Raw genomic sequence first — 23,418 nt, forward strand, 5'->3', positions numbered from 1 at the left:
CCTGCAGTGCTGTGTGCCCGTGGAGCTCCCCGCGGGTGCCGGTGCCCCGGCCTGCACACCTCCCAGTCCCTGGGACGGGTTCTGCACCTCCGCAGGTGATTAAACGGGGTGACTGCTTACTGCTAATAAAATGGTACAGCACTTTTGTCTCAGGAGGTTTTATCTGTGATCCTAGGCTGCAGTTCTTTGCCCGTTCAGGAGAGATAGGCTATGTCCCAGCCAGGCCTTCGGGGCAGTTTCTCTCCCGCGCTCGCTCCCCGCGGCCTGGCACCACCACCCTACGTTGCCATCAGAGCTGCCTGGTGCTGCAGCCATCACTCTGGGCCCTCACACCCCTCCACCGGGCTCGGTGTCCGGGCGGGGTGCCTCAGACTCAGCACCGCTTGCCAAACCTCGTCCCCGCCTTCCCACCCTACTTGGCACCCGCTCACGGCCCCGGAGCAGCCACCGGCCCAGGCGGAGCCGCGGCCTCGACTCCCGGAGGGTTGTGTCTGCCGAACCCCCACACTGCGGGCTGCGATGGAGGGTCTGGGACCAAAGTGATGCCCGGGGGGGCTGAGGGGAGGGAAGGTACCCGCAGATAGGTGCCACGCACCGCAGCCCGCCGCCCTCGAGGGCAGCCTGTGCCTAAAACGCGGACCGGACCCTGCCACCGCCCGCGACACCCCGCGCCCCACACCGCGCATGTGCGCCCCCCTCCCTCCCGCACGGCCCCACGGAGCCGGCCGACGGCAGCGCGCAGGCGCGAAGGGCAGCGCGGGGAGAACACCCCCACGGCCCTTCCCCCGCCGCCTGCCCGCCGGGCGGGCGGCGCATGCGCGGCGGCCTGGCCGGCCGCCAAGCCCCGCCCCCGCCCTGTCACCAGTAACAACAGGCGGCGGCGGCCGCGCGGCGCCCCTCCCGCGCCGGAACCGGCGGCGCTGCCCCGCGCCGGCATGAGGGCAGAGCCGGGCCGGCCGTCGTGACGGGACGCGGTAAGGGTCGCCGCGCGGGTGCCTGCCCGCTCCCCTCCCTTCCCCGTACCCCGCCGCTCGTGTCCGTCCCGTCCCCTCCCCTCAGCCGCGCCGCGGCCGCCGCTCTCCCCCGCCGCAAGTTTCCCGCCGCCCGCTCTCCGCCGGCTCCCCTCAGCGCTGGCGGCGGCGGGCCGGGGCTCCGCGGCGAGCCCTGAGGAGCAGGCGGCGCTCCCCGTGCGGCGGCGGTGATGGGGCGGGGGGGTAACGGCCCTCGGGCCGCTCACGGCGCCGGGCTGCCGGGGCCCGGATCCCCTCCGCGCTCTCCCGGCGGGGCTGTCACAGGTGTCCGCGGGTCCCGTCCCCGGGGTTCCCGGCACGGCGGGGGCACGGCGGGGCGGGGGCAGCGCTGTCCCGGCGAGCGGGCGGAGGAAACGTTGAGTTTCTTTGTTGTGTAACTCTTCTTGTCCAAGGATTAGAGAGGGTTTGCGGCTTTTTTTTTTTTTTTTTTGCTGATTCAGGTGGTTTTGTTAAATGCAGGGTAGTCACGGGTAAATTCCTCTCTGGAATCGGATGCCGGGTGAACTTTCTTGTGACTCCTGAATTTATTGTAGGCTGCTGCCCCCGAGAAGCCGCCGTGCCCATCTGCCGTGCTCCCTAGCCGGAGTCGATAACGCCTGCCAGCAGCCCTGTAGATAACGTGAGAACACGTTAAAAATAAAACTAATTTATTGTAATAAGACCATTCCTCACTAAAGCAAGTCTGGCTAGCAGCCTGTGGTTTCATCTGCGAGTGCTGCTGCCAGTGTTTTTTCAATAAACGTAATTGCGTTCGAGAGAGTTTGGTCCAGGCACTTTGCTGGGGAAAGCAGACACAAAGCCGTTGGAACAGCTCGTGTCTGTTTTGCTAGTGATTTTTTTTTTGGCCGTATATTGGAATCTTTATAATTTCTGTAAGGCTTATTTCTTCCCCAGCTATCTTTTAAGTTTCTCTCTCAAAACTCTTAACTTGATTTGGAAATGATGAAGGAATGCCTTACCTCAGTTTGGTGTAGTGATCCATTTTTTCCTGCCTTTCTGGAAACAAGGGGTTTTAACACTTGGTGTATTTTTTAACTTCCTTTTAAAAGATTTTTTTAAACCAACCCCAATTCAGAATGACCTATAAGCAAGGGAACCCAGTTACCCAGCTGGGGGACCGGGTAATGCTTTTCTGCCTTCAGCCGGTGTGTGCCAATGTTTGGTTCTCGGCAGCAGCGCAGGAAGTCTCACCGTCCTGACGAAGAGTCAGGAAGCGTGTTTGAAGATTTGTTACTAAAACCAGACTGAGAGTGTGCTAATTTTGTGTCATCTTTGGAAGAAATGATAAGTCACGTCTGACAAAAATACACATAGCTTTTCTGGGCTCCGTTGCTTCTTCCAAAAAACAAAAAGTCATCAAGAGGTTGTGAAGGCTTTCCTGTAGAATTACTAGTGTGGTATCGCACACGGAAAAATTGTAAGAGGAGGTTGAAAATGGCTTCCTATGTTTGACAGATGGTTTTAAAAATTTCTTTTTCAGGTTTGAATTGATCTTACTCACTGCAGCTATGGTGCAGAAGTATCAATCCCCTGTACGGGTGTATAAACACCCTTTTGAGTTGATTATGGCTGTAAGTATGAATTTTTGCTGTATTTTTCTTCTTTGACAGTTCCTTGTATTGCTGAGTACTTACTGGGCTCTGTTTGCTAGGTACTGTACAACATACAAATCTAAAATGATACACAAAATACGAAGAGTATGTGTTTTGATGGTTTCTTCTCTACCCAGAGTGGCTTTTTTACATAATGTGTTCTCTTTTTCTCTCAAAGTTTAGATACAGTTCGTAGATTTATTTTAAAGTTAGAGGAAAAGTGGCCTCGAAGCATATTTTCAGTTGATTACTGGGAGCAATCTATTCTAGCATGGAAGAGAGTGTCAAGTACGTTGATTAGAAGATTGTTGTGGTTGTGTCTTCATCAGTGCAGAGTTTACAGGACTGGAGAGCTCAGAGAAAAGCTGTGAACGCGAGGATAAGCCTGAATGAAAGAGGAGAAAGCATTGTGAGCACTGGTAATACTTTAGGGGGAGGAAAAAAAACCTGATTGCCACAGATGCCAGAGAGTTGAACAAAAAGCCTCTTGGGTATGTGGCTGCTAATTTGTGCGCTGATCTTACAAACAGTAATAATTTAAAAAAAAGAAAATTCTAATTAGAGTCTCTCTTCTTTCCCTCTCTCTTCCCCCTCTCCCTCCCTTTTTTTCTTTTAGAAAACAGAAAGGAAGTAGGTATTTGACATTTTTAAGTATATTCAGCCAAAACCACAGCTGTGTGGCTCTCGTGAGTTATGAAGAGCAGTTGAGGAGAGCAGTTAGATCAGCTTCTACCTGACAAAAACAGTTAAAACTAAATAATAATCAAAATACTAATTGTTTAATTTTGCTTGTTGAAAATAGAATATTTAATGGCTTCAGACGAGAGCTTTAATAGTGTTCATAGTGTAAATATTTAGATAGATCACATGGTTTGGAGTGCAGGGTTCCTTACAGAAGTGATCCTTCGCAGTCACAGGGGGAAAAAGGATTAGATCACTCTATGGGCAACACTTTATTTTCTTTTTCTTATTCCTGAACCTGTCTCCAGTATTACACATGCAGGTCGTGCTCTTGCAAACACTTCAAGGCAGAGAGTGGTTATTTTCATGAGTGGTGAAGAATCTGACTGATATGCTGAAGGTCTTTTAGGACCTTAATACAGTCTTCACAACTAGGCTTCAGATGGCTTCTAATTTAAATTTGTGTGTGTAACTTTGGCCTTCAGTGAAGTGGACTGATTCCTGTTCTTAGATCAGTCAGCAAAAATTGGTTTCTTGGACAAAACTGTCTAGGTGTTTGCTGAATTGAGAAGTCTTTACCTTGTTGTAAGTTATTTTCCCAAGGATATTTTGAGTTAAAAGGTTGGCATCGGGATTTTTCATAATGCTTTTATTGGGTGTAATGAGAAACACTTCTGACTGTTAGTATTAACTTTGAGTTCTCAAACTGTTCCATATCTTGGGGATAATGTTTGAAGAGTAATCATAAAATGATAGAATGGTTTGGGTGGGAAGGGACTGTTAAAGCCCACCCAGTCCAACCCCCCTGCCAGGAGCAGGGACATCTCCAACCAGATCAGGTTGCTCACAGCCCCGGCCAACCTGGCCTGGAATGTTTCCAGGGATGGGGCATCCACCACCTCTCTGGGCAACCTGGGCCAGGGTTCCACCACCCTCAGGGTAAAAAAATTTTTCCCAATATTCAATCTAAATCTCCCTCCCTCTATTTTAAAACCATGACCCCTCGTCCTGTCACACCAGGCCCTGCTGAAGAGTCTCTCCCCACCTTCCCTGCAGCCCCCTTTGGGCACTGGGAGCCGCTCTCAGGTCTCCCCGGAGCCTCCTCTTCTCCAGGCTGAACAGCCCCAGCTCTCTCAGCCTGGCCTCACAGCAGAGCTGCTCCAGCCCTCTCAGCATCTGCGTGGCCTCCTCTGGACCCTCTCCAACTGGTCCATGTCCTCCTGATGTTGGGGGCTCCAGAGCTGGACGCAGCGCTGCAGGTGGGGTCTCACCAGAGCGGAGCAGAGGGGGAGAATCCCCTCCCTCGACCTGCTGGCCACGCTCCTCTTGATGCAGCCCAGGATGCGGTTGGCCTTCTGGCCTGCAACGGCGCGTTGCCGGCTCATGTTGAGCTTCTCGTCCACCAGCACTCCCAAGTCCTTCTCCTCAGGGCTGCTCTCCATCCATTCCCTGCCCAGCCTGGATTTGTGCCTGGGATTGCCCTGACCCACGTGGCAGGACCTTGCACTTGGCCTGGTTGAACTTCACGAGGCTGGCACGGGCCCACCTCTCCAGCCTGTCAATAATCTTTAACTAACGTAACATAATGTAATATAATATGACCTTTAACTAATATTAATCTTCTCTTATGTGACAGCTTTTTTCTGCTTTGGAAAGAAAGAAGCTGTACTACATATGCAACTAGAAGAAAAAAAATAGTTGAAAAATTAAAACAGTGAACTAAGAGGAGAAGAATGTTTATAAAAAGAAGCAGTCAGCTGATACTTTCTGAGACTGGAAGTTTAGATTAGCAATAATACGTGTGATTTATTTTGTCTATGGCAGGGCAGCGAGTTCTCACTGGAACTTGATCTGAATGTGATCACTGGATGAACATCCTTCTCCTGCCATGTTGCTTCTGATACGTTATTGGTTTTAAAATGTGTAAAATTCTTGATGTTAATCTGTCAAAACTGTTCATAGATTTTCTGGAATATGTAGAGGAGTGCCTCCGTGAGCCAAATTCTTTAAAGAATATAAACAGCTTATGATCGTTTCACGCCTTTTCTTACTCTTTTCCCTTGGTTGAATAGTGATTGCATAAGTTGAAGTATTTCTGGAAGGAATATTCCTGTCAGATTTTGTGCTGGCTAGAGTGGAAGCACTGTGTTGCACATTCTCACCAAAAAAAGTGCTATAGTGTTATTTTAACCGTCTCAGCAGCTCTTCTGAAATGGCGAACACATCCCGCTATGTACCAAGTTTGAATTTAAGGCACCCAGCAAACAACTTTAACGATATGGTTTTTATGTTTGATTTTTTCCCGTCCCTCTTTTATATGCACCCAACCTTTGAGAGAATGTGTTCTCAAATAGATTTGAACCCACACACCAGAGACACTCAGCTGTCGCTAAAAAGCTTCTTCAAAAAACCTTTGGTCAATGTGGCAGCAGTGTTCTTGATGCTGAGCTGTCCAACAAAAATCACTGTTCTTAGCTTGGGTCTTACTGCATGGGATCTCATCTTTGTCTTAAGGTGCTGAGTACTTTTAAAAATATTATTTGGAAAATTGTTCTCCGTTCCCAGGGAGTTTCATGGAACTGAGGAGGTAATTCCTTCTGCGGAGGAGTAATGAAGATCCCCAGTGTCAGCAAAGCCCATGTGGACCATAAAGATTTCCTAGATGATGTGTGTTCCAACTGCAAATTGGAGATCATTAAGTCAAATTCATATTTAGCTTTCAGATAGAGAAATCAACATAAAATTCTTCTTTTCTGCAAGCAACCAAGTGAATGCCACCTGCAGAATGGGTCATTTACACTACAAGCTTCCTGTTTGCCCACTTCTCCTTTCCTGGGTTTGGAAGAGATACTTGAGGGAGATTGAAGTACAGTCAGCGCTCCATTCATGCTGCTCTCGTGTGTTTTGAGAGAACTTTGTTCTCTGTATGAAGGGCGAGTGGGCTGTATTAAGACAAAAACTGAATTTAATTCCACTTTGATCTGAACCAAGATTGACAAGACAGTATTTTGCAGACAATTATGATATAAAGACTTTTAAAACAGATGAAGTGAAAATTCTTTTGCTGAGTTGAATTGCTGTTGAAAATAAGTTTCTTATGCTTCTCCACTGAAATCCAAAAATCATCCGTTGAACCCTGATGTATATCTGTGACGATATACTTCAAGGCACAACCCCTTATCTTTCAAGTCTGCGGGAGAACTGGTGAAGTGCTGTTGTTGGTAGAGAGCTGGGAGATCCAATGCCGCATGCTGCTTGCCTGCCTTTGTCATTAAAGGCAAGCTACGTAAAATCTGATATAAGCCAGTTCCCCTGAAGATTTGCTTTTACTGGTGAATTCTGTAGTTCTAGATAATATCTAAGTTGCTTTGAAAAGAGTAAGAACTGGATGTAAATCTTTTAATGAAACCATCTCCTGGACTTGAAAAGATTCAAGAATCATAGGCTAGAAACGGTCACGTTTTAGTCTGACACGCCTCAAACAGGCTGTAGGATGTCACAAACTGGGTACCAGTGCTGACATTGGCTGCTCTGGGGCATATCTGTCATAACCTCTTGAAAACTCTGTCTGTATGTGTATATATATTAAAAAACAAACAAGAAAAACCAACCAGCTTGCACAGCTGTTCGTCACACTGAGAACCTTACCTCGTTTTCCTCCTGTCCATGTGGAAGTTTACATAATGCTGAAAGCAGCTGAAATGTGGAAAATTGCCTGTTTACTGAGACTCACTTGTCAGGTTACCAAGGTTAAATATATTGGGGGAAGAACTGAAAAGCTGCTGTTCTAAAAATTTTAAAGGTGATAGACTCCATTTTTTTAAATATATTAGCTCTTTAAAGCTAATATATTTACATTTAAAGTCATATGGGGACTGTGCTGAATAAGTAGTTCTTAATGTTAAAAGTCAGTTAAGAACTTGAGTCTTCAAGGTTTCTTAACACACGCGAGGCTAAAATTGACTTTGGAGATTCACAGCTCATTTTCAGGCTGATGTGCATGAGATAATGCCCCTTGAGTTTAATTTCCAAAGTAAATTTAAATAATGAATGATCAACTAGCCCCTTGAGTTTAATTTCCAAAGTAAATTTAAATAATGAATGATCAACTACTACGGCATTCCAAGGGTGGAGTTTATGCCAATGGAAAATAAGTAAGATTTTTGGGGAAAAAAACCACATTGAATTGAACCCACCCAGAGGGGTGGGATTTTCTTATTTTCTGGAAGCTCTGTTGCAAATATGTTGCTCTTCAGCCCATTTAGAAAATATCTTATTTACAGCCACAAATTACTTAGTTTCAGAAGTAAATGAGCGGTAAGGTGAGTAGTGACGTGACTGAACACAGCAAGTGTGCGCGAAACCTGTTGTGTTTAGTCACATTAATGTAGATTGTAAGAACTTGTGGCTTTGTGAAAACTAAGATTTTCAAATCTACCTGTGACAGGAGACGGACTTTGAAAGGTATTTTGCAGTCTTTTGAATACCTAAAATAATGTTTCCACTTGGTTAAAGTTCCTGGCATTTGTCAGCTTCCGCTGGTGCTGCACAATGAAGAGAAGTCTGTAGGTAAACTGGTCGTCAATGTCAGAGCTGGCAGTTGTGGAAATAACGCATTTGAGCTCTATTTTAGCATAAAAATAGCAATTAATCTTGCACTGCCTTGTGGCTGAAAACAACTTCTTTCCAAACTGTGTATTCTTAGCAAAATCTTTCTTAAAAAAAAAAAGTCTCATGTTTTTCCTTTCTTCTGGTAGAATATCTAACGCGTGAATCTTTCTTAGTAAGTATAACATCTAGTGCCCTTTTGATTATATGGTAATTTTAGCGGTTCGAATTTGCTGCTTTTGGGCAACAGGCTGACTGGCTGTCTTTGGTTATAGTTCTGAAAAAAGCAGTGTTTAAGGTAAATCTCCACGGTTTAAAGTGTCCCTAAATTACAGGAGAGTAATAAGATTGGAGATGGCATAAATACGCTTCAATGAGAGAGCAGATTAGAAATATTTATATCTTTTTTTTTTTTTTTTTTCAAATTGACAAATCAAAGTATAATCCCTTGATCTGGATTGTAATGAGTTTCCCGATCAGGCAGTACATCATCTTTTCAATTTAAAGGTTATTACTTTAAAAAGCCATTTAAAAAAAAAAAAACTATGTCTCAAGTTAAGTGCCACACCTGCTCATAAATCCCTGCAATTTCCATTCCTTCTAGTCTCGTTTTATTTTTCTTGGAAAAAATGCATTCCTCACATCATGTGAAGAGGGGTTGAGAGGCCAGTGAGAAAAAGGAATCAGTTCTTCTTTTGAAAGCACAAAGTAGGCTTTAAATGCACAGAGAAGTAATTTATTCCCCTGATGTGGCACCTTCTTGAGGGTTTGTCTGGGGGAGTGGGGAAGGGACCAAACGGAGTGTCCACTCTGAGACCGCTCCGCTGGTTTCCCTTTGGCTGTGCGACTCCCACACTCCCATCTACTTCACTTCCTGTCTTTGTTGGACATTCAGGCTCAGTTACTGTTGGAAAGGCATTGGCAAAACTGTGGTGGCACAGTGCCCGCTATGGATTTTCTTATTTTATATTAAGCGTCTGCAGTTCGACCGCTGTTGTGTGTCGTCGTCGATGGTCTCTTATGTTAGCGCGCATTGTAAGAGCAAACAATTTTTTCACCATTTGTTTGGAACGAGCTGTGCTTAACAAATGTAAGAGTGAAGTTGAGCACTAGGGAAAAATATTGACTTAGCAGCCTGCTTACTGTGCAATTTACGTGTTATTTCATGGCCTGCTTAGATATTTCCACGGCTAGCTGTTTCCTGTTTTGTGTGGGCAAACACATGACCTGACTGTAGCTGACAGCTGCAGTTCTCTCGTTCACCAAATGCTTTTAGTCAGGTTTTTTAACAAGTCTTTTACACTTTAAAAGCTAAACCACCGCTACTGACAAACTCTGAAAGGTGTTAATAGAAGAAAAAATATGTATCAAAACAGTTCCTGTTGCTTTGTTCTGAAACCGCTCCAAGCTTTTCAGCCTTTGCAGGTGTTTCAGCTCTGAGACTGGTGCGAGGTGCTGCTGAGGGATCTGTTGATCAGACAAGTTCTGTTGCCTTTGAGTTAAAAATCTCAGTTAAACACATGGGGACCTGGCAGAAAGGAAGCGGTTAATGCATTCCATGGAGTCCTAGACACCCATGGTACCACAGTTATGATCTGGAAAAGGTATAACTTCATGCTCATAATTTAACGTGTGGTTAGCCATTAAGACGCAAACGTAAAAGCCTTCAAAACCCTGTGGGAAAGAGATATGATGTCTATTTTTTGTTGTTGTTAATTCTAAAAACTATCCAGTGAAGAGCCAGAGGTTGCTTAGAGATCAGAGACGTCGGCTGCAGACGCAGGATGAGGTGTTTCCGTATGGTACGGCCAGTTACGAGAACCTCCAGCGTGAGCAATCTGTGCTTCCTCTTCCTGCAAGCTCGTCCTGCTGTTTAGGGCAGAGCAATTGTGCTGCTATGCTTTTAGGAAACAAGCGCACCGTGACGGGGGAAGCAGAGGGAGGAGAGCCTTAGGGGCTGGAAGCAACCCCTGAGGACTTTCCACAGAGCACATTCAATCAGAGTGCAGATTTTGGAACACGGAGTTGAGGGGTATTCGTTGTGACTCTTGTAACCAGGACTGGTTGTGCTTTGCACTTGGTTTGAATTCGGTATCTTTCTGGAAGGAGGGTGGTGATGTGATCTAAAAACTGTTGCGTTCTGAGTATAGACTTAATCTTTTCAGACTTTGCAAGGAAATTGTTAATTAGCTCAAGTTAAAATTAATTACAGGTTAGTCTTAAATGGTCTATTTTATTTTCTCCCCAGTGCATTTGGCTTCAAATTTTTCCTGTAGTTCAAAATTACTATGTATATATTCTAAATGAAGAATTAGGCTGTTAAGCTAAATTATTAGCTCTTCTAATCTTATTTTTTATGATATAGTTAAGGCAGGTCAAGTTAGCAGCTCAGGTAAAATGTTAAGTAGGGCCTATTATGGGTAACTTAATAATTTGGCTTTCTCACAGTCAGTCCGCATGCAGCTTGTTTCACTTGTAACCAGGCAGTGACGTCTGAGGTGAGAGTCATGCCAGGAACTCAAGCTGGTGGAAGACACCGTGGCAACTTGTCTGGCAGGCCTGTGGTGGAAGGGGTGGCATCATCTGATGCAGCGTGGGGCAGCGTTGCCGAAAGAATACAAGCAAGCAGTGAGCCATCAAAACTGGAGATATAAGGTCCCAAGGTCCTGGCTTCTCTCTGCATTGCTTTTGCTCAAATAATGCTGATTTCCACCCAGTCCACAGAGGTTTTCAGCTCGTGGTTCATGGGCTCTCTCTTCCAAGGGTCAGAGAAACATCACTGAACATGTGGTTTCCCATTGCAGCTAAGGTGGGCATCCAGCTTGCTCCTTGCTTTCTTGCATCATCCATGTGTTTGTGAGCTGATGGCAGCTGGCAACAAGAAAGAGCGAGGGAGTCAGCAGGGCATTTACCAGTACATGTTGTGCTATGTGAGCCCTTGATTCCATGAGGAAACGGTTAGGGATCTGTAGTTTGAAAAAAGCTGAAGCCTCTTGCTGTAACAGTGAAGAAGGGGCTGCTGGAAACTCGATTCAGCAGTCTTCAGGCCTGGTATGCTTCAGCAGTGCAAAGTAATTGCAAATTGTGCTTAATGGCTTGGAGTCGAGCATGAGTGGACGAGAAGCTCAACACGAGCCAGCAAAGTGCCCTTTCGGGCCAGAAGGCCAACCGCATCCTGGGCTGCATCAAGAGGAATGTGGGCAGCAGGTCGAGGGAGGGGATCCTGCCCCTCTGCTCTGCCCTGGTGAGACCCCACCTGCAGCACTGTGTCCAGCTCTGGAGCCCCCAACATCAGGAGGACGTGGAGCTGTTGGAGAGGGTCCAGAGGAGGCCACGCAGATGCTGAGAGGGCTGGAGCAGCTCTGCTGTGAGGCCAGGCTGAGAAAGCTGGGGCTGTTCAGCCTGGAGAAGAGGAGGCTCCGGGGAGAGCTGAGAGCGGCTCCCAGTGCCTAAAGGGGGCTGGTGGTAAAGATGGGGAGAGGCTGTTCAGTAGGGCCTGGTGTGATAGGATGAGGGGTGATGGTTTTAAAATAGAGGGGGGGAGATTCAGCCTGGATATTAAGAAAATTTTTTTTACACTGCAGGCGGTGGAACCCTGGCCCAGGGTGCCCAGAGAGGCGGTGGATGCCCCGTCCCTGGAAACATTCCAGGCCAGGTTGGCCGGGGCTCTGAGCAACCTGATCTGGTTGGAGATGTCCCTGCTCCTGGCAGGGGGTTGGACTGGGTGGGCTTTAATGGTCCCTTCCCACCCAAACCAGTCTGTGATTCTATGATTCTGTGAGTTGCTTTGGCATAAAGGAGAATCTGTCCTTACCTTAGACAAATAAAATTTTTTTTTTAAAAAAAAGAGATTTTGTATGGTCTAATGGGGCAGCATGTGAGCAGACCGGTTGACTGTCTTGCTTTGTATTCGTGTGTGAAACTTCAGATTTGAACGTTTCCTATCTTGGATTCCTCTGCAGTTTTACTTTATGATAGTTAAGTTTAGGGACTATATGTGAGTAAATTTGAAAATAAAAATATCACAGGGCTGCTGGAACCTAACAGCTTTAACTCTGGTGACAGCAGAGGGATCGTAGGAGGGAGCAAAGAGAAGCTACTCTTTTCTATAATAACTGAATTTTTATTTAAACTGTTTTAATTCTTAATTGTGTATTTTTAAGTTCTCTTAAATTAACATTTCAAGGCTTTGTCGTGGTCAGATTTATGACGTTAAGTATCTACATTTGTCGTTATGTACATTTTGGATTTACTTGTTGGATAATTACAACCATTTTAATTCTGTGGTTCGTTATATTCTCAAAGCTTGAGTATAGGTGTTTTTTGAAATATATGCAAATCAATCTGTGTAACGGCTGAAAACTACCTTGCAGACCTCTTACCACTTCAGCCTCCCCGTGGCTGGTAACTTTGTGCCTTGCCTGCGGCTGCTGTAATATTCTATCCGATTGCTTTGATAATCATCGTTTGGTGCAAATGAGTATTTCTGTGGCGATGGCCAGGATGGCGGTGTGTCATTTATATTTGTTTATGCCACAACAGAAGGGGAACAGTTAGTTTCCTGGTGAGAGCGCTTCCTTTCTCGAGCGCATTGTGTCTCTTAATTCGGTGTGAGGTGTGGCTGCCGCAGCCGGTAACTCGGCTCAGGAACACCAGTCGGCGGCATCCTTTCCAGAGGACGTGTTCCTGGCTGTTCCATTCGGTGTGTAAATTACAGTACTTAATTTGCAAAACTCTCTCTTTGCTGTGCAATTCATTGGCCTGTGGATAAATTCTTCATTACTGAATTCATGGCTCTATGAAATTACTTAATTCTACTGAAGCGTTTCATGGTCGGCATGGTGCAGCCGCTGATGATGTAATGAGCAGGATTTAAAGCAATTTCACTTGAACTTGTTTGTTCTGTGTTGGCTAAAGTGATTCTTGCCTTTGTTTGTCTGCCTTTCTTTCCTGTAAAGGAGGGTGAAGAGCAAAGAACTGATGGTCTATCATCTGTGATTTTAATTGCTTTTCAGAAAAGAATCAAAGGAATCTTGACTGTTGTTTTTAATTGCCTTATCTTTTGAAGCTGGGTGGCATCTTTCTGTTTATTTTGTTGGGGTGCAGAAGTTGTACTGCCTTAACGTGCCAACGATGCGTCTAGTGGCGGTGTTACCTGTTATTGATATCTTAATGATGTGTTTGGGTGTGGGGAAAAGGATGGTATTCCGTCTCTGAATGTACGGAATTTCACCGTGAAGCATGTCTAGCTAGTGTGCTCTGTATCTGGCGGTGGCCAAGGGCAGTATCTGCCTCTAGGAAGAGGAGAACGATGTAAACATATGGTAGCGCTCTCCTGGGATACTCTCTCATCCTACAGCGATGTGTCTTGACAGCCCTTCTGGTCCAGAATGTGTGTAACAGCTCTGCGTGCGGTGTCTTTCTTGTGCCTGCCCAATTCCTTTCTGGAGCCAAGTGGACTCTTCCCGTGACACCCTCCAGCAGCAGTGTGTGCTTCATGACACGCTCTGTCAAGAGATGTATTCTGTATCTAGAGCCTGACTCCTGCTCGCTCAGCTTCACACCACCTGCTCCTTGTGTTGGAAGAGGCAATAAAACCCTGCTCGCATTCCTTGTGCTGCTTGCCATGTTAGATCTGGAAGATCTCCCTCTGTTTTTAAATTATTCTTTTTCATAGTGATGAGTCTTAGTCTGTTTAATAGTTTATTATGCCACATGAGGAGCCACTGTTGTTCTGTACTGTTGATATTCCACCATCAATTTCTAACCTTTGAGGCATCTCCTGATAAATCAGACATGTATGTAATGCTAAGAGCTTTTTAAAAGTTACGTTTAACTTCCTAGCTTAAGAGGTAAGTTTTTCTGCAAACCCCAGGCCCTATCAGGCTGCATTTTGATGACATGTCATTGACATTAGTGAACAGTCAAGATGTAAGCTCAACATGAGCCGGCAATCTGTGCCTGCAGCCCAGGAAGAGGGATTTCAGTCTACCAAGAGTATAATCAGCACAGTAAAGAAAGCTTTGCCAAAAGGGCAGAATTCCTGGGCTGCATCTAAAGAAGCATGGCCAGCAGGTTGAGGGAGGGGATGCAGACTGGACTCAAGGAAGAAATTTTTTACTCTGAGGGTGGTGGAGCACTGGCCCAGGCTGCCCAGAGAGGCGGTGGATGCCCCATCCCTGGAAACATTCCAGGCCAGGTTGGCCGGGGCTCTGAGCAACCTGATCTGGTTGGAGATGTCCCTGCTCCTGGCAGGGGGTTGGACTGGGTGGGCTTTAACGCTCCCTTCCCACCCAAACCATTCTGTGATTCTATAATTGATGTGCTTAATACATTTTAATTGGTTTGCTTAATAGTGTACAGCTGCTCTCTACCTGGAAGCCGATATTTTACCAAGCCACACCAAGAGCTTTACAGTTGAGACATGCTGCTTACTTTGAATTCTGCCCCTTTGGCAAAGCTCTCTTTCCTGCACTGGTTATACTCCTGGGAGACTGAAGCCCTCTTGCAGTGCTTAGAGACCAGTTGCCTCTGGGCCAAATGAAAACCTGGTGGGTGCAGTCTGAGTCAGTGAAGTCAAACCTGTTTCAGGGAACCTTCATGCGGTGGGGGGCTGATCTGGATGGAGATGAGACTTTCCTTGTGGGACTACAGGTCTTTGCCCATTCAGACAGCGGTGTAGCGAGGAATTCTGAGCCTGTACTGTGGCAATGCTGTAGTCATCCTTTACTCCCACACACATAAATTAGATTTTGTCTACACAGTAATAATTTTATTTAAAATACCCTAACATATTCCAGATGTTAAACATGTTTTAACAGACCTGCTTATTGAAAGTGTCGGTGATTCAAAGACCAAAAAAGTGGCGAATACCAACTGTAGGACTCGTAAAAGTGAGGCTTGAGCATGGAGCAGTAGAGCAGCGAGGAATATTTGACTGTTCCAAAAATAGATCCTCAGTGGACACAGTAGAATTGCAGCTGAATTTTAAAGTAAAACTGACTGCAGAGGAACCAGACACACGATTTTGTTAACTGGAAAGGAATGGGGAAGCCAAGTACCAAATTGTGCTTTCAGTGTGACAGCGTCCTGTGCGTTTGTGTTAGCCACGCAGAACAGCTGTCATTGTTCAGCTGCTGTAAGACAAGTAGTGGCTACTTAAAAGCAATAGTAAGACAATCTTAATGGTTTACAGTCATTTTGATTTGTATATCTTAAAAATTCCAAAGAAAGGTGTGTTTCTGTGCTGTGTAAAGGTTTGTTTATTGCCATTGTTGCAGAGAAATAGGAAGTGCTTGAGAAAAGCTCACATTCCGCAGTAATCACATGTTGGTCTCTAAGCATTTAAGCTTCCCCTGGCCGGTTGCCAGCCTTTCCTGTGATGCTGTTTTGGAGGTCAGCCTCTTCCCCATAATGCTTTAACCTTGAGCCAGAGCCATCCTGTCCTGTGCAACTGGGGTCAGAAGCCAAGTTTCCTATCCCAGAAACGACTGACATTGACTCTAATTGCAGGGCACGTTCCGTCAGACAAAGCGTTGTGCTCAGCCCTACGTGGCTTCTGGGCCAGAGCTGATTGCCAGCTGGCTTGCTTGGAATGCAGGCAGAGTGAGCGCGCATTTTCCCTGCAGAACAGTTTCGCACAAGCATTTCATCTAACCAACCTAAAGTGAAATGGCGAGTCAATGTGGTACTGCTGTTGCCCCCGCTAAGTCAGCGAAGGTCTGTGGTTACTGAAGAGCAGCCTGTAGCAGGATGGCTATAAAGTCAGTCCTTGATGTTCCACCTTCAACCTAGAATAGAGGACTGTCAGGTTTTTGTGGGTTTTTTTTGTTGTTTTTTTTTTTTTTATAATCAGCAATTTGATATTGGTCTTCAACAGCCTAACCTGAGTGATCGGGCTCTCTCAGATTACTCCAAAGGAAAGGAAGATTAAAATTATTTTATTTGCATTCAGCATGTTTGGGTTTTCTGTCCTTAATCTTTTTTTTTCTTGAGGAAGGAGTGGTACTTGCCCAACTTCTCCATTTTAGCGTTTTGTTTTAGAGATGCACGTCTCAAGCTTGTGCAGAGGCTGCAACTGAAGTTAGCCTTGCCACTCTTCAGTGGAGTGGCACTACGCCTTGGGCACTTTGGGGCTCTCTGGCGTGCTTGAAGGGAGGAAGAGAGTTAATGATCCTTTTGTGAGTGTCTGGGGGGCAGGCAGGTGTAACTCTTAACCTGGATATCCACTTTGTCCTCAGATCCCACCTGGTGATTCATTTGTTCTCTGAAGGTGGACACTCTGACTCCCACACGGAGAATCGAGTATTACACAGTTCCAACTGTGCAAATTTATTTAAGCAAACCACAAACTACTCGTATCTGTTTTAAAGAAACCACTCTTCCAATTAAAGTACCATTAAGGTATGCCTGTGGTTATTAACGGTCATCTTTGACAGATAAAAGGTGGAATGTTAGCCCTTGTCTTCAGGTCAGGTTCTTTATCCCCAAACTGTTTTGCCTGCTGAATCGGGATACCTTTACCTCTAAAAGCTTTAATAAAGCTGCATTAAGTCATTGAAGAGTTTACTTTTTAGCTGGAAGATGACTGCTGCTCTGCGTGTAGCACAATGGTTCTGAGGTGGTAAGAGCCAGGCCCCTCCAGTTTCATGACGTGCAGCTGTGTGCCACAGTCAGGCCACTGTGATTTTGCCGGTAAGACTTCTGTGTGACCGCTCCTCTGAAATGAAAATGCCCAGCTATTGAATAGTGTCCGTGCAGGAAGGGTACGCTGAGGGGGATAAAGTAGTGGTCTGTATAGAAGGAGCCTGCGTGAGTGGCCTGGCTGGCCACGTCCTCATGAGAATAGAGATTTCTGTGTCTGGCTGCTTCTGTGCGAAAGCAGAGACTCTGCTCGGCCTGGTGGGTTGGTTACCACAATTGCGTAACTCATCAGTGCGTTACCAGTAAAATTCCACTTATCTAGAAGATTACTTCGTAGCCTGTTTTGAATCTCCTGCTTTATTTATAAGGTCTAAATTATTTTAATTAAATATTAAAATACTAAAGTAACTTTATTCATGCTTGACAACACTGGATGCTGGAGCTGAGATTCGCTAGCTCTGTAGCCTGCGTGTTTACGCTCCAAGACAGAGGAAGTTTGCTTCAGACTTCACTGTCCCCACATAACTCCTTGCTCCTGCTTTTTGCCTTTTCTTCTATCCCCTGCCTTGGTTTTGGGCAATCTTAAGCAAATACGTTATGCTTTTTTCAGTGTGACTCAAATGTATCAAGAATGCTTTATGACTCTCTATTATCAAGTATTTCCTTGGATAAGCTTACGGTTTTACGGATACTCAGTTGTAGGTGCTCTCTAAATGGAGCATCCTCTCAATAAGCTACCTGTGAAATCCTTTTGATTTCTGACGTGCATGCCAGTAGAAGAATGAGCACTTCCTAGGTTCACATATACTTCAGAGGCTTATTAAAACTTTGAAATATATGTAAACTTTTAAAATTACTTAAGGAAAAGGGAATTTTTTCCTGAAATTGTTACTGTCTTGTTGAGGTTGGGCTTGATGTCTTCTGTAACTTCTAACAGCAGTAGAAGATAATGAGTTCAAAATCCTGTTACTGAAAGTGACACTCGCATGCATAATCCTATCTAACCACCGCATACGTAGCATGAATTTCTCCAGAACATTCTCTGCAGCAGCTACCTGAAGGCATACTTGTTGCAAACAGTACACTGTGACTGACAGCGCGGATAGTGCCCCAGAGCACACGTGGTTTGGGGTGCAGTAAGGATGTTTTGATTTCAGTGGGACTCTTAATGCTAGCCCTGCATGGTGGCCACAAAGGAAGGGCGCTTAAGCACAAGCAAGACAAGCCCGTTTTTAAGATGGGTGCAAACATTTTGTAGTATGGTGCAGACGCTGTGATGAGATTGCTGGAAGATCTGTTCCGTTTCCAGGACTGCTGTGGCAAACGACCTGGACGACACAACGCACAGTAAGCTTGCGGAGTTTTCAGGCGGCGCTGCAGCGTGTTTGTGAGCGTTGCACCCCAGAGGGACCCGGAGCTAGAACTGCGCGGGGTGGTCATGAGGGCTGTTCAGAATGCCAGGCCGTGCGTTCGCTCTGCATGGGATGTCCTTAAAGCCACCAGTGATCGACACTGTAGCCATGGAGATGCTGTCTGAGCTGAAGGGATGAACAGAAGTGCCAGCATTTGCGCGGTAGTGCTGTTACAGTCGCTTGGAAGTGCTTTGTAGCAGTGTTAGCATATGAAAGGTGTTTTTGTCAGAAACCCAGGCTGGTGTGTGATGTGCTGTATAAGCAGCTCTCTAACTGCAAGCTATTGAGACACAGTTTCATTTATAATACCGTTTGTGGCAGTTCATGATTTTTGTGGTTGGCTGTGTGTATAAACTATTGTAATGCCTGAAACTTAACGTGAAGCCATTCCTTTTACACCGCAGAAGATTTCAAAGACATTAGAGGTGTGAGGTAGCCTGGACCGTGTCTGCAGAGCTGCGTGGCGATTGGGTTGGTACGTCCTGCTGCGTGGAACAGAGCTGTGTTCCTTGTCGAAAGCCACAGTCCCTATTCTGAAAGGTTGTTTTGCCTCCCCTATGTACATCTTTTGGGTGACTCGGGGTAGGTGCTGTTTGGAATGATGGTGATCCAAAAGCAAACAAAAAAAACTTGTCTCTAAATTTTGATGGTCTCAACTAGTCACTGATTTGAGCTGAGGCACAGAGATGGCTTCTGTGCTGCTTCCCGACTCCATGGCAATTTTTGATTTATTGAATCAAAGCTCTTATACAACATCACGAAGTAGCTACTGAGGTTGAGTTTAGTCTGTATACTGGATTGTTTTGTAATGGTTGTGAGCAACGTCCTCGGTGCTTTCAGATGCTTTATGTTTTGGGAATTTGCAGAATGGATGTGAAGGTCAGAAGCTTTCTCGCTGTGTTTCTACGATTTGAGCAGCAAATTGCTGTGCCTGCTTTGCATGTGGCAGGCTTGTTAACCCCTTCGGTAGAACAAATACGTACTGTAATCCACAAGATTACTTCAACAGATTTTCATTAGCTCTGTTTGTACCATCTAGGAGCAGGGTATGTGTGAAGGATGCAAGCAACGTAACTGGATACTTAATTAACTTTGAAGTGCTATGGGCTTCTAATACAGCTAAGTGTAAACATGGTCAGAGCAGTCCCGTTCTCTTCTTCATACAAAGTACTGAAACTGAAGGCTTTATATATTTACCCTAAGGGGTGATTTAAAATGTGTTGGAATAAATCTGTTCTCATCCTCCCTTCCTCTCTCTGTGTGGACATTTGCAAGGTGTAAGTGGGTCATCCATAGCAGTGTAGTGTCTGAAATCCTTTCCAATGAAACCTGATTAAATCAGGAGGACCCCTTTAACCAAATATGAGCATCAAAAGATGGCAGGGAGGAGTAGGGATTATGCTCTTCTGTACACCTGAACTTTTCTTCCATGCAGAGAACTCTCTTGCCACTGACAGCTCCTCTGTCACTCAGAAGGTAGTGGTTTTGGTGAATGCCAGAGAAAGAAATGCTTTCTTGTCCACCTCTGCTTATAGCTGGTTTCATTTCCCTCAGCTCCTGGTTTCCTGGAGAATTTCTCAGGAATTTTGTTTCTATTCCACAAAAGGTGAGGTGAGAAAGCTCAGCTTACTGGCTTGACTGACTTCAAATGCTTTTCTAGAGACAAGGATGCTGTAAACAGCAAGTCATCTTAGCCCTTCATACTCCGATAAGATCCAGCCAAGCCCTGATGTTAATGAAATGGTTTCTGTAGTGATCTTCAGTGTTTGTAGGGTGCTATGGGCTGCTCAGAGCCTAGGCTGTTGAACACCCGGGGGAGTTTGAAGCACAGGGAATACTTGGAGACCTGCGCAGGATCCAGCAATGTCTATGTGGTCATGGCTATTCAGTGCGTTAGTCTCTCTTCAATCAGTTGGGCCCTTGGTCTTCTGAATGTGAGATGTAGACCTGGGCTGTAAATTTGAGCATCACTTCAATGCAATATCATAAGTACAGCATTACAAGAACCTCAATATCATGCTGCATTAAGTTATTGAACCACTGACAATTTTTCTTCCTAGATAGTCCACCTGAAAGCTCTGTTCACTGCATTGGAAAACATCTGAAATGATATTTCAAGCTTGCTTCTCTCACTGCTTGAGAAATTAATTAGCCTTCAATTAGAGTTCATTAACAGAATCTGTGCAGAGTAGATTCTTGTTAGTACTTGTCTCATAATTTGTATAATTGTATTTGTGTGGTCTAGATTTAAAAACAAAAAAAAATGAAATGTGAAAAACTAAAAAGCCATTGTAGTTCAAGGATTTGATGCATAATTATATAAAACTTTAACAGCCCCCTTTATGAAAATTTTAGGTTTTGAAACTTTAAAGCTGGGGTATATTTCTGCAAAGTAGAGGCGTTTGGGCCATTTGGGGAATACTTTGGTGTGTGTGAACAGCAACTGCTTGTTCCCAGCGCTGTAAGCCCGCACTCTAAACACACTAACGATCATTTAATCGGGAGGCCCTGGGTCAATAACACTTTGTGCACCTGTGTAGTATGCAAGAACTTCTTAGCCTCTAAAATGAGGTAGGATGCTTGTCTTACTGATACGGACTTGTCATACTGATTTTTCTGTGTAACTTATGGAAGGGTTATTTATTTTATCTTGAACATACTTAATAGTCATCATTAATACTTAAGAGGCCAAACTTCATCTCGTACCAGGGAAGAGGAGGTTATGACAGTATATCCTGTCCCTGAGTTACTCATTCAACAAGGGTGAAATGGTTTTGGACTGTAACGGAGGGAGGAGAGAAGAGGGACGAAGTACAGACAGACCTTTACTGGTGCAGCTTACCTTTACAGGTGCACTTGCCAATGCAGTGAAGTGTGACGGGGAGAAAGAGTTGTGCAGTCCTGTGCCTGTGGTTGAAAGTAAGGGGCTGCTCACACTTGCCAGGTGAATGCCAGCCGGCTCTCACGTGAAGAGGTTCACCAGAATACGTCCCACCGCGCGCTGCAGCCATCCCTGAGAGCCATCTGCGCGGCTGTCAGATTGAGCGTTCTGCCGCCTCTCTGCTATTCGCACCCTCCGCAAGTGCAGCTCAGTTGTAAAGGCTGGATTTTCCTCTCTTCAGTGAAATTCTGCTCGTAGAGTGGAAGAGTTTTTCCTGTTCCAAAATTAATGTCTTAAAACGAAGATATATTCAAATGTGGGGCATTGGGATTTGGTTTCTTTTTTTAACAAAGTAAAATGGAGCACAGAGCCTTCCTTTTTAACGGGTGCTCGCTGCCTGCTTAGTTTGTCTTGATTCTTAAAATCTCTGAAGTAACTCTCGTTCAGGTCAAGGATTACAATTTTTAATTCAGACAAAGGGCTTCCACATAAGGTATTTCCTGATGTACTTTCTCACTGCTGAAATCCAGTTCAGTGGTAAGTCCTTACGCAAACATTTGGTGTGTTGATCTTGCTGTGCTGGCCAGCAGGTTAACCACTGGTGAATCTTGCTGGAAGAGCTTTGGAGAAGCATATTGTGTTCTAGTTCTAATTTGATTTTTTTTAAACACTTTTCTTTTTAGTAGAAATGGCAATGAAAGCCTTACATTCTCATTTTTTCCCTTTTAAAATAGTCAGTGTTCTCTGGTCTGTTAAGGAAAGTGGTAGGGGAGGTCTCTTGCATCCAATACCCACTTTTACAAATACCAGTTGTGCAGTGGGTTATTGTCCCAGTACTTTGAAAATCTGACTGGCCATATCTTGATGGCACAGAGTGGGGCCAGATTTACAGACGAGTGAAATATAAGGTTGGTGAAACTACCTCATATTTGTCAAGGGCTACAAACGTGCATATAGAAGGTACTTGTGTGGCAGCTGACATACAGCCATTCGTTCACGGGTCTGAATCTGCCTCTTCCAGGCTGAGAGGGTTGTCTGTAGTGCCCCTAAGCCTTGTCTGCAGTCTTGTATAACCCGAGCCTTCTTGGTCTTTTCCACAGAGAGCCGTCTTAGTACTGTCACTGCCAAGCAGCCTTTGTTTCCCAGCAGTAAGAAAATAACTGCTCTCTTTGTAAATGAGAACATTTAACGAAGTGAAAACACAGTGGAGCAAAACCCACGGAAGCCTACTTTGAAGAAGGGCTGCTGTGGAGAGCTGTGCTGGTGGGGAGGTTAACTGCAGAAAAACCAAGTTTAACTGCTGCTTGCATGGCAGCAGGGGCTTGGCTTGTAGCAGGGAAGGTGTCCTTTTAGAGAACTGTTCATCCTTCCAGAACTGGCTTCACAGCAACATTCCTTTCCAGGGAGCTGACTGCCTCTATATTAAGGATGTTTTTTCTTTCACAAGCTGCAGTTCAGCTCACCTTCTCCCCTCCTGGTGCCTGGGAATGCTGCCTTACCAAAGAACTATTTCTAGAACTTTTTTAGGTGTATCCGCTCTAACCATCTGCTTTCTTCCACACACCTGATCCCAAGCTGGTTGCTAACATGGGAACCACAGTCCATGAGGTACGCTGGCACTGGTACATGCACCTCTTTGTAGAAGTCTAATGATTTTTAAACACGTATGTATTATAAAGGGAATGGTAAAGAGCTGTGAGCAGCAGTATACGGGGGATGAGAAGGTATTTGCTGATTTGAGAGTTAATCTAGAATTGTTTCTTTTCAAATGCAGCTGTCAAGAATTTGAAACCTGTTGGCTGGCCTCCCATGTTTTTCCTGTTTATGTACAGCGTTCAGTGCAGGGAGAGGAAGAGGATGTAGTGATACGCAGAGCGATCAAGCTGCTGGAATGCAGCCTTGAGTGACCCTTCTTGTTTCCCTTGTGTTTATGAATAATTCTGAAATTCCAGATACTCGAAGTGGACAGGAAGGCCTGGTGAGTGTTGGTGTGCATCTGCAGGTAGTACCCAAACACGGCCAGGTGTTGCAGGCAGAAATTAAAGTCTGTATGTGGCACACACAAAATGCAGCGGTCTCGATCAGATTGCCAGGATGAATCTCTTGAGGTGCCCTTGGAGAATGTGGTGCTACTCTTAGGAGGTTACTGTTCGAGCAATTTTGAACAGAAAACATCTTCAAAATAAAACATTCTCACACCCTTGTTTCATGCTATTAAGCTGTTAAGGAAACAGCTTCATTTTCTGCATAGTGACTAAAATTCCTACTTATTTCACCAGGTTAGAAGTTCCATGTGGAGGATTCAGCTACTCTAAGGATAAAGAGCACAATACAAGATTGCTTGCAAGATTTATCGGATCTTTTTTCTTCTTGTAAGCATAGAAATCAGTTTTGAGTCATCTAATGGAAATACTGAATAATCCCTGTCTGTTAAGGCAGGAGACTGGGAATCTGGTGATCTGGCCAGAGAAGCTGAGTGACTTACTTGCAGGAATGACGGACTTTCTCCACTGAGGACTGAGCACATGCCTATTATAAAGGCATTTTGTTAGCCCCAGGCATGGTTTGAG

General features: G+C 45.2%; 1 protein-coding gene across 3 annotated transcripts in view; it reads left to right on the plus strand.

Moving 5' to 3' along the window:
* Positions 1-880: 880 nt before the first annotated feature.
* The window catches only part of SEC14L1 (SEC14 like lipid binding 1), a 44,643-nt gene continuing 22,105 nt past the window's right edge, over positions 881-23,418 (plus strand). For 2 of the 3 annotated variants that reach the window (XM_086762119.1, XM_086762117.1), the window contains exons 1-2: positions 881-974; positions 2,512-2,602. In XM_086762119.1, coding sequence (XP_086618245.1) covers positions 2,540-2,602 — 63 coding nt within the window. In that variant the 5' untranslated portion in view covers positions 881-974; positions 2,512-2,539. Of the gene's footprint in view, positions 975-1,564; positions 1,651-2,511; positions 2,603-23,418 lie in introns of all 3 variants that reach the window. The other variant, XM_086762118.1, reaches the window with a different exon arrangement.

Source organism: Chlamydotis macqueenii, chromosome 18 (assembly GCF_036417535.1).
Source record: "Chlamydotis macqueenii isolate bChlMac1 chromosome 18, bChlMac1.mat, whole genome shotgun sequence".
In the NCBI taxonomy this organism is placed as follows: domain Eukaryota; kingdom Metazoa; phylum Chordata; class Aves; order Otidiformes; family Otididae; genus Chlamydotis; species Chlamydotis macqueenii.